This window comes from Limulus polyphemus, unplaced genomic scaffold (assembly GCF_000517525.1).
Source record: "Limulus polyphemus unplaced genomic scaffold, Limulus_polyphemus-2.1.2 Scaffold5255, whole genome shotgun sequence".
Lineage (NCBI taxonomy): Eukaryota > Metazoa > Arthropoda > Merostomata > Xiphosura > Limulidae > Limulus > Limulus polyphemus.
The window spans coordinates 42143-52887 of NW_013670865.1; the positions used below are offsets into that span (position 1 = coordinate 42143).

General features: G+C 36.4%; 1 protein-coding gene across 1 annotated transcript in view; it reads left to right on the forward strand.

Moving 5' to 3' along the window:
• Positions 1 to 10745, forward strand: part of LOC111089112 (SH3 domain-containing RING finger protein 3-like) — a gene marked incomplete at its 5' end in the record, with an annotated part of 49169 nt that overhangs the window by 34426 nt on the left and 3998 nt on the right. Inside the window, 2 exons of the mRNA XM_022400937.1 lie at positions 2451 to 2792; positions 5575 to 5717. Coding sequence (XP_022256645.1) covers positions 2451 to 2792; positions 5575 to 5717 — 485 coding nt within the window. The remainder of the gene's footprint in view (positions 1 to 2450; positions 2793 to 5574; positions 5718 to 10745) is intronic.

The following is a 10745-nucleotide window of genomic DNA, read 5'->3' on the forward strand; positions in this document are numbered from 1 at the left end:
TAACAAAGAAGTTTATGGAAATGTTTTGAACATTCATAAGTGTTAACGATGGTTCAGCAAATTTCTTGCAGGTAACTTTAGCCTTAAAAACTGTGATGACAGGGGGCCGACATGTTGGAATTGATATTGATGCTCAGAAGATGCCTGTTGAGTGTAACCCAAAGCAACACACTCATGAAATGGCCCTGAAATTGCATGTCTCTCATGAAACAATACTTAAACATCTAAGGAATATGGAAAAACTCCGTAATGAAGGTGTTTGGGTGCCTCACGAACTCTCTGATGATCATCGTTTCCAAAGTGTGAACGTTCCTTCGTCTCTTCTGGTGCATAATGTGCGTGAACCATTTTTGGACAGAATTGGACAACCTGATTGAAAGATGGAAAAGCATTATCGATAAGAATGGAGACTATTTCATGTAATAAATGTTTTGTTATATATATGTTGTTCAGGTTTTTTCATCTAAAAAAAAGCAACGTTAATTTCTTGACGACCTAATACATTTCCAGATGCTGCCAGGTGTTGGTTGATTGACTCTGTTAGGGTGTCCCTTATGCATTGAAATACAATATCATAACACATCATAAGGTCATGTTACACACACTGGGTGTTCCACAGAACTACTCATAGGTATTTCTCACAGTTTGTTGCCTCATAAATATGTTTGTCCTGGACTGTATGCTCGTGGACTAACATGAATGAAGTAGACTAGGATTATTGCCCATCTCAGTTGGTCCATGGCATTGAGGCTCTTCTTACTGCAGATTTGATGTACAATTCCAGATGCCACCAGGTTGGTTGATTGACTCACTTGACGTGAAATAGGGTATTATGGTGACCCATTACACTGTTTCTGGTGCTGTGGTCCTCCGGACTCTCCAGCACATTTTTTCCATTTTTCTTCTAGTGGTGTATGGGAATCCTTGCCACTGACCAGTTCGTAGCTGCTGGGGTGGTATACCTTGGAGAGCTGCCCTCCTGAATGTGCACAATACCACTCAGTTGAGAGTAGGGTGGTGGTATTCTGCTGGTGTTGATGGCACAATGTCTTTTCTGCTGTGGACTTGATGTATAATTCCAGATGCTGCCTGGTGTTGAACATATATTGCAGTTTGCCCCTCCAGCTGAGGGTTTCCAAGGGTTGGGTGTTGTTTGGAGCCGGACTAGCATTATAAGTCCTCCTTCTGAGGACTGGACGATAAATTCCCAATGCTGCCAGGTTTTGGACTGGAAAGGAACACCCACCTGGGATCTCTACCTTCCTACATCTGCCAGTGGATCTGGTGTTGGTTGTATTGGAGATGCATGCATAAGAATGTGGTTTCTTGATATGAAAGCTCCTCTTCCCTGCCATTCCCCTTTTCTGAGGTGAAAGGTAGAGGACTCTCTTCCTACTATGGACCTGATGTACAATCTCAGATGCTACCAGGTTTTGGTTTAGGTCAAACTCTCACTTATGGTCTGTCACACCCTAGCCACTCTACACCAGGGGATCCCATTATTTCTGTAATTTTTTCTTTGGTCCCTCCATGTTTCTGCCCTTTTTTAGCAACACATTACTAAAGGGCAAAAAAAGTATACCTGGCTCAGAATGGTGTGGTTTTCCACAGGTATGTTGTTTTCAATTCTTTCTCACACCCCATGGTTTTCCTTTAGGTGCTTCCTAAATGGAAATCATCTTCTCACAGGCCCTCCACCTGTTCAATGTGGGGTTCTAGCTTTTTGTGAGAGGAGGTAAGATATTGTACTGAAAATATATTTCCATTAGATACTTACCTCTGCTTACATTTCCCACCCATTCTCCTCAGGTTAACCGTTGAAACATCTGATGCCAGTGTGTTTGGTGTGGTACAGAACCACACAACTGTCATGTTCAGGTGGCAACTTTTACTGTTCAAACATCTAATGTGTTTGGTATGGAGATATTCACCACTGTGGTGAATTTGTCCTTTTCTAACATTTTAGTAGTTTGGCTTATAAACAAGATGTGTCAGAATCTCCTGTACTGATTTTGCTGGTGAACGACAAGCAAGTGATAGAACAATGCAATGCAGTGAAGTATTTAAACTATATTTAACTGTTTCTTCCAAACCTCGGGAGATTATATGACAAAGATAAACACCTTTGCTGTATACATGAAAACTTTATGTATAGAGCTGTTGAGGCTCAGTTGTTATTAGTCCTTTTTTTCTCTCTAGCTTTTAGAGCTTATCATGTTAAACAAGTATCATAAAAAACTAAATATTTATGAATTTAAATCCCAAGGTTTCTGTGTTATTTTGTATTGCTTGCAACATGAGAAATTTGTTAGGTGACTTAAATTTCATCAAGAAAAACTTAGACTGTGTTTATTATTAAAGTTTATTTTTTGAAGTGGGGTAACCTCATACAGATGCTGCAAAGTTAAAGAATGAATAAAGTTAAAAACACTCATTTTGATCTGCCTTAGGTTTCTGCTCGGTCACCAGGCACCAGTCCAGTCCTGTTTGCTCGCCCCCAAGGAATGAGCGTGTTTTCTGGTCCTACTGTTTGGACTTCGTATCCTGCCATTACATTGGCAGCTTCATACCCATTGACTTCAGGTTTGTACAGTCAGACAACAAGTGTCACAACATTCCCAAACAGCAGCAGCAATGGGAGTCTTGACCAAATTTGGGTCAGTGCCCAAGATATGCGAGGAAATATGAACCCTAGTCATTCAACAGGAACCCTCCATATGACCTCAAATGCAATTCCTCCAGTCACATCCTTAGCAAATGGAGGCCTACCAATTAATGGAAAAGCTGAAAAGGTATGGAGTTAAAGACATTTTCAGTATTCTATAATTTGAATATACTAATGATCACCAAATGGTTTTATAGCTTTTTCTGAATGATGAAAGCTTTGTTTTATACTTGTTGATGTAAATCATACACTATTGCTTTTATGTTTTTATCAACATTTACAGTAGTAGTAGGATTATTTTATATATATACTTTTTGTCTTGTTTCCTTTTTTCTTGCAGTTAGTTAACCAAACACATAACTCAGAACTTTCTTGTGCAAATCACTGCAAAAAGTTTAATTTGTATGTCTGAAATAAGCAAGTAACATGAATATTACTCTCAAGGTCAACATTGAAATTAAAACTAAATGTGCTTGATTATTGAAAGTTGTTAAGTTACTGATCAGAATTTTGGTCCAATATATTTTGAATTTAATGAAAATTAATAGGAATTATAAAAAAACAATGTAACCAATCAAAGAATAGCAATGTTTCCTTGAGGTAATATTGCTGTAAGTAGTTTTCTTGCCATAATTCTTTGAAAAAGATAAAACAGTGTGTTTAAGAAAACCAGTTAGGCTTGAATGTTATGCAGTAAGTACCAGTGCACATTATTTTTAAGAATTATAAACCTATCAAATTATCGAGGTAGTTTAAATATGAACTTTTGTAAGTGTTTAAAGTGGAGAAATGATTACTTGTACAGGATAAGTACATGGGCTTTACGTTACAATTATGTAATCTGGGAGATCATCTTAACCTGGTGTCTAGGATTACATGCTTGGCATTTGTAAATATACTAATTAATTATAGAAACCTACACAATTATTCGTTCTTATTTATAAGTTAAACAGAGCTTAAGCAGCTAATTGTAAGTTGAAATGATTTAGTTAAGCTGTGGTCTCTGTTTATGAATAGGCAGGCTCTCTGTTATACAAAAGCATTATTTGCTACTGGCCATAACCTTAATGAGTGGCTATGTAGCAGTCTCATAAAGCTTACTTCAGTATGTTTCATCTGTTCAAATTTGCTTGTTCTTTTACAAATCTTTGCCATCTCTTAGTGGTTTTGACATACTTTGTGTGCAGCCTGGACAAGTAAACTGATAAACTGTTTTCAGTGTGATATTCTGTTTTTATGTCAGAAGTAATCCTTGTCCAGTGACATGTCTGAGTTGTATGTGTGAATATGCTATATGAAGGACACATGTTAACTATGAAACTTCATAGAATGATGGTTTTATGTAATTTTCTTTATTCAAATTGTAACAGATTATTTTATGTAACTAATGGGTAGAAAACTTTTGGTATAAGAATTTCTTGCTATCATTGAATTCTTTATCATATGATTTTATATACACAATGAATTAAGATTTAGATTTTTTGAATAAGGTTTCCTTGAAGAATATTGGTATGTAATGGGTAAAGTTTAACAAGCAAGGAATTGTTTTATGATAAGCTTCACCCTTGAAGTTGCCATTAATTAATGTATAAAAATAGCAAGGCCTAGTGGTTAGGGTGCTCAACTTGCAATCTGTGGGATTTTTAATTCACCATTACTGAACATGCTTTCCCTTTAGAGATGCTGTCAGGACCAGCCATCCGAGTATAAAAAAATCCTGTGAAAAAGATTGTGAATTTGCTGATGTTTTGCAGTGAATCAAATAATATAAAGTTTACTGTTTAGATCTTTCTAAATTATTGTCTTTTATAACATAGTGATTTTAAGGACTGTGGACATTTCTCCAACCATCCTGAAAATAAGAAAAAAAAAGAGGTTGGCTAAAGAAGGAGCTGATGTAGAGCCAATTTGATCATAAAGATTACAATTAAACAAGAAAATAAATTCTTTGGTAGCAAAATTCATTGATTTCAAAAAATTTGGAACGTAATTTATTTAGATTTTATTTTTGTGAATTCATTCAGCACTTTGATATACTGTTTTCTTCCAAAAAAAAGATAAAATTCATTATCATGACTATTACAGCAAACTTAATTATTAAAATTGAAATTTTGAATTGTGTTAGAAAATTCAAAACTGTCTTTCAAAATATATTCCTTAGTATAGTATTTCAAAAAATTAACCTGATATTGCACGATTGAAAATTCTACACTGTAGGTCTTATTGAACATTCTTCCTATGGAAAACCATAAGAATTCCCCAGTGAGTTAATGACTTATCTTATTATTCCATTCACTTTGAACATCAACTCGGTTACTAACTTTCCTTTTATAACTATGGAAGCACATACTTGTGATAACAACTTTGATTTTATCATTAAAAAACCACTTACAACCTTGTACGTCATCTATACAAGTTATCCAACAATATTCTACAAAAGATCTTGATTCATTGTTGATGTAAATTCTTTCATAAAGAATCAAGATATTCTTATGTAAGATTGTTGACTCCTAATGTGCAGGAGATAGAAGAAAGTTTCTTTACTGATGCAACAAGAGGTCTTCTGACCATATGCTGTTGTATTGATTCTCCAGCTTTTGGTTTTAGCAGCTACTCCATACAGTACTTTCTTTTACAGAGTCTCATTCCCCTGAATGTAGATGAAGACCTTCTGTGGTTGTTATTTTCACCTTACTAATGCAGAGAAGGTTGATATCCTGCAAGTAGAGTTGTACCTCATCTAATATGGGGACTTCTCTTGTAAGTTTTCCAATTTCTTTGTGTGGCTTTATCCTTGCATAGCCTGGCACATACATCTAGGTGATGGTCTTACCAGGAAGTTGCTTTGCATTCTGCCATTGAGTCAGTTGCAAATGTTATGTTGTTCGCTCTAAATATTTGTAGTTCAGCAATCAAGAGGAGAGTTTGCTTTTCATCTTCATCCTTATGCTACCTATGGAAATCTCTACAAGATGATAAATGAACAACCATTTTTCTCACTACCTGTGGTGAAGGAACTTCCTGTGGTTCTTATGACAGATAACTGTCCACAGTAGTGTTTAAATAAGTGCTGTATAACCATCTCCCAGTATACACTCATATCACAGATCCTGGTGGCAACAGATGTTTATTCCACAAGAGAGCATCTGAATTCTGGTGGTAAGGAGAAGAATGAAAGAAGTTGCCTCACGGCTGTTGAGTAGACTGTAAGAGATGAAAGAAGTTGTCCCACAGCTGTTGAGTAGACTGTAAGAGATGAAAGAAGTTGCCCCACAGCTGTTGAGTAGACTGTAAGAGATGAAAGAAGTTGTCCCACAGCTGTTGAGTAGACTGTAAGAGATGAAAGAAGTTGCCTCACAGCTGTTGAGTAGACTGTAAGAGATGAAAGAAGTTGTCCCACAGCTGTTGAGTAGACTGTAAGAGATGAAAGAAGTTGCCCCACAGCTGTTGAGTAGACTGTAAGAGATGAAAGAAGTTGCCCCACAGATATTAAGTACACTGGAAGACAGAAAGAAGTTTCCCCCACAGCTGTTGAGTAGACTGTAAAAGATGAAAGAAGTTGCCCCACAGATATTAAGTACACTGAAAGACAGAAAGAAGTTGCCCCATAGCTGTTGAGTACACTGGAAGACAAAAAGAAGTTGCGCCACAGATATTAAGTACACTGGAAGACAGAAAGAAGTTGCCCCACAGATATTATGTAGACTGGAAGACAGAAAGAAGTTGCCCCACAGCTGTTGAGTACACTGGAAGACAAAAAGAAGTTGCCCCACAGATATTAAGTAGACTGGAAGACAGAAAGAAGTTGCCCCACAGCTGTTGAGTACACTGGAAGACAGAAAGAAGTTGCCCCACAGATATTAAGTACACTGGAAGACAGAAAGAAGTTGCCCCACAGATATTAAGTAGACTGGAAGACTGAAAAAAGTTGCCCTACAGTTGTTAAGTAGACTGTAAGAATGAAACAAGGTGCCCTACATCATATGTTGAAACACTAATAACCCTATAAACAAAAACGAAAATTAGGACATTTTTTTGTGACCATATGATGAGTATTTGATGTTAGAATTAACATATTTAAAACAGGTAGCGAATGATAGAGGGTATCAACCTTAAATCATAGATAGGATGTACAGCAAATATTGTAATAAACTTCAAATTTTTGGATGTACTAAATTGCAGATAAAAAAAATGACCCCATTGTTATTCTTGGGTCTTTCTTCCTTCTGTTGGGTGAGCTTGGCAATCTCAATTTGTGCTCTTATTCTCTCTATTTCCTGTCTCTCTCCTATCTCTTCTTTTCTTCTATTACAAATTGTGATCTTATTATCAGTGGGAGTATCGCTTCTTTTCATGAAGAAGGTGGTATGGGTCATTCAGCAGGAGGCTTCTAGACAATGGTCCCTAATAGAAAAGTCTTACCACTTGTCATGATCCTTTTAGACAATTCCACAGTTGTGTGTTATATCAGTCACCAAGGGGCCCACACACTGTGGATTCATCTCTTTGTATGTCACATTATGGATGCTTTCAACCTCATAGCGGATTAATTTTCAAGACCCAACAAGGGTTAGCCCACAGAGTGGTCTCTCGACACTCAGGTTTTCAGGTGGCTATGCAATTGGTGGGATGCTCATCATCTGGACGATTTAGCCACTTTCCTCAACACCAAGTTACCTGTTTTTTGGTCTCTGGTTCATCATCCTCAGAGACTGGCTGTAGATGCTTTCAATCAGGACTGAACCAATTGGTACTTTTATGTTTACCCTCCCATCCAACTTTTTCTCAGGGTGATTTGAGTTATCCATGCCATGCATATGAGGTCCTTCTGATTGCTCTTTACTGGCAGGTGAAACCTTCATTTCGTCATTTCATTCAGCTTCAATCTATACCCCATTGCCTCTTCCGCTATTGCTTTTCGAGTCAGGGTTTTTCCCTTTATCAGCCCATGGTTTCTCTTATTATGGATGTTTCATCATGGGGCTCCTGTGTCGTCTATAGCTGGTTATCAAACTATCCTATCCATCATCTTCTGTTTTTACCAGTACTGTTTGATGTTTTCCTCTCCTACCATCTCTCTTTTGTTGCATTCCTCCTGGATATGTAGACAGTTTATCTGGCTTGGAATGTCAGTCTTGTTCTTCACCACTTCACACTTTCTCTGTTTGAACCTTTATCCTCATGTGCCTTGTTTCACTTATCCCTTAAGACTTGTTTTCTACTCCTTTTAGCCTGTGGGCATCGTCAGTCTGATATATTTGCCAGTGATGTTTTACATACTCTCTTTTATGTATGTTCTCTTTTATCTCAATTGATCTTTCCTACAAACAACTTAAGTAGTTAGCGAGGGACATTCTTCCTTCTCACCAATTTCACTCCCATCCATTTTCCACCTTTATTCCTGGGCTAATCCAGTTTTACTTCTTTGTCCTGTACATGCTCTTTGGTGTTACATTGCCTGCACGGCCTCCTTCTGTGGTTCTTGTTCCCACCTTTTCATCTCCTTTCATCTCGTGGATCTACTTCCATGCAGTCAGTCCTGGAGGTTGATGCTGCATTCCAGCTTTTGTGCAGTCCTATCCAGATGACAATGTTGCTTTGGAGAAGATCCATCACATTGCAGTTCACCCCTTCAGTTGGGATCCCTCATCCTACCATTACCTGGATGTTGGTTCCCAGTGAGTGGTTTTGGATTAAAGCTGGCCCAATCACCATAAATCTTCAAACATGGGTTGGTTGTGTTTTCTCATCCTAACTCAATTTAATTGTTTTGTCTCATCATCTCCACCTTCATATGGTAGGTCCTGGAGGCTGATGTTACATGACCATGCACTCTGGCTTCTGTGCCGTCTTATCCGGAGGATGATTATGTTTGGGATGAAGGTTCTCTTTTTAGTGCTCCACTTCAGAGAGTTTTCACTACTCGAGGTCCCTCCACCTATTCAATGTGGGTTTCTAGCTATACATGTGAAAGAAGGTAAGGTACCGTATCAGAAGTTAATATTTTCCTATACTGAAAATATATTTCCGATAGGTACTTACCCACTAAAAACTGGTGCTTTCTTTTCTGCCTAATCTTTAAGTGATAGTTTGGTAGAATCGAATAGAGGGAGTCACGTGCTCCAGGAGAATGTGTCGCACTCCTAATGGTGGAGGGTTGTCGCATGATTGTTTACATGCGAGATGCAGTGAACCACATTGATCATGGAGTACATGGGAGTTGATATTGAGGGCAGCACTGAACAAGACTAGCTATACATATGGGAGGAGGTGTCTATTGGAAATAAGTTTTCAGTATAGGAAAACAATAACCTTTTTTTTTTATCTTAACTCTCTCAGTGTGGTATTCTTGTTTTCAGTATTTCAAAGTTAAGTCTATATTTTTATGATTAAAATGAATTGCAAACAGGAACTTACTTCTGAAATATTTTCCTACAACTGGATGAGATGTGGTTTTTCATCACAACTGCAACTTAGAATTCTGAATTATGGTGGAAAAGCCAGAGCTTATTTATGTAAAGTCTCCCGATGCATGTGCAAACAATATGTCACATATAACTATAGGTAAAAGATGCAGGCTCTGCATTGCATCAAGAACATCAGGACTTTGAGTCACATATTTGATGACAGCACAAAAATAAACTTAACAAGGAAAGGCTTTCAGTATTTCAGACTGGTCTAAAAAATTGAATGTATTTGGTCAGCTATCAGAATCAGTAATGATCCTCTTGAATTAGCATTGCTAATCTTGGTACCATGTTTTTCTCACTGTGATGCCTGATTGTTCAAGCTAAACTTTCATGTGCTATTTTAACTCCACAGTGATTTTCCTTCTTGATCATATTGTTAAAGAGTAACTTACTAGTAACAACACAAATGTAGATACAGATTTTAAAAAATGTTTATTTCCCAGAGATGTATTTTTACATTTCTGACTTACGATCAAAGTTTATAAAATATTTCTATGTATTCCAGAGTCATTAGTGCCATACGTATAAGAATTCTAATATCACCAACAGAATATTTTTAGCACATCCATGGGGTGTCTTTACACTACAATTTGTTGAATATTAAAAGTGAGTTCAATCCAGAATCTCCCAAAGAGAATGATTTTGGGCATATTCTTTCAAGACAAGTTTTTGTTTGCTAATTGATAAATATTTAAGTGAAATACAGCACCCTCAAGTCTCTATGTTAGCTAGTACTAAGGTTTACCCCACTGGGAGTAAATTTAGTATATATAAATAAAACCACATTCTCAGCATAATTAATTAAGCAATTGTCAACCTTTTATGCTTCTGCTATTACCTTTTTTATATTTCGCTCTCAACTGTGATATGAATGATTTCACCTGCGATTTGGTAGGGAAGGTTGAAGCATCATGATAGTCACCAGTACGATGAGCAGATAGGAACACTTTGAAAGCAGCTACGGGCTTATTGGGAAACTATACAAGTTTTCATATCAGTTTATAATACTTGTTATTGGGAAACTATACAAGTTTATATATCAGTTGATAATACTTGTTATTGGGAAACTATACAAGTTTTCATATCAGTTTATAATACTTGTTATTGGGAAACCATACAAGTTTTCATATCAGTTTATAATACTTGTTATTGGGAAACCATACAAGTTTTCATATCAGTTTATAATACTTGTTATTGGGAAACTATACAAGTTTTATATCAGTTTATAATACTTGTTATTGGGAAACTATACAAGTTTTCATATCAGTTTATAATACTTGTTATTGAGAAACTATACAAGTTTTCATATAATTTTATAATACTTGTTATTGAGAAACTATACAAGTTTTCATATCAATTTATAATACTTCTTATTGGGAAACCATACAAGTTTTCATATCATTTTATAATACTTGTTATTAAGAAAATATACAAGTTTTCATATCAGTTTATAATACTTGTTATTGGGAAACCATACAAGTTTTCATATCAGTTTATAATACTTGTTATTGGGAAACCATACAAGTTTTCATATCAGTTTATAATACTTGTTATTGGGAAACCATACAAGTTTTCATATCAGTTTATAATACTTGTTATTGGGAAACCAT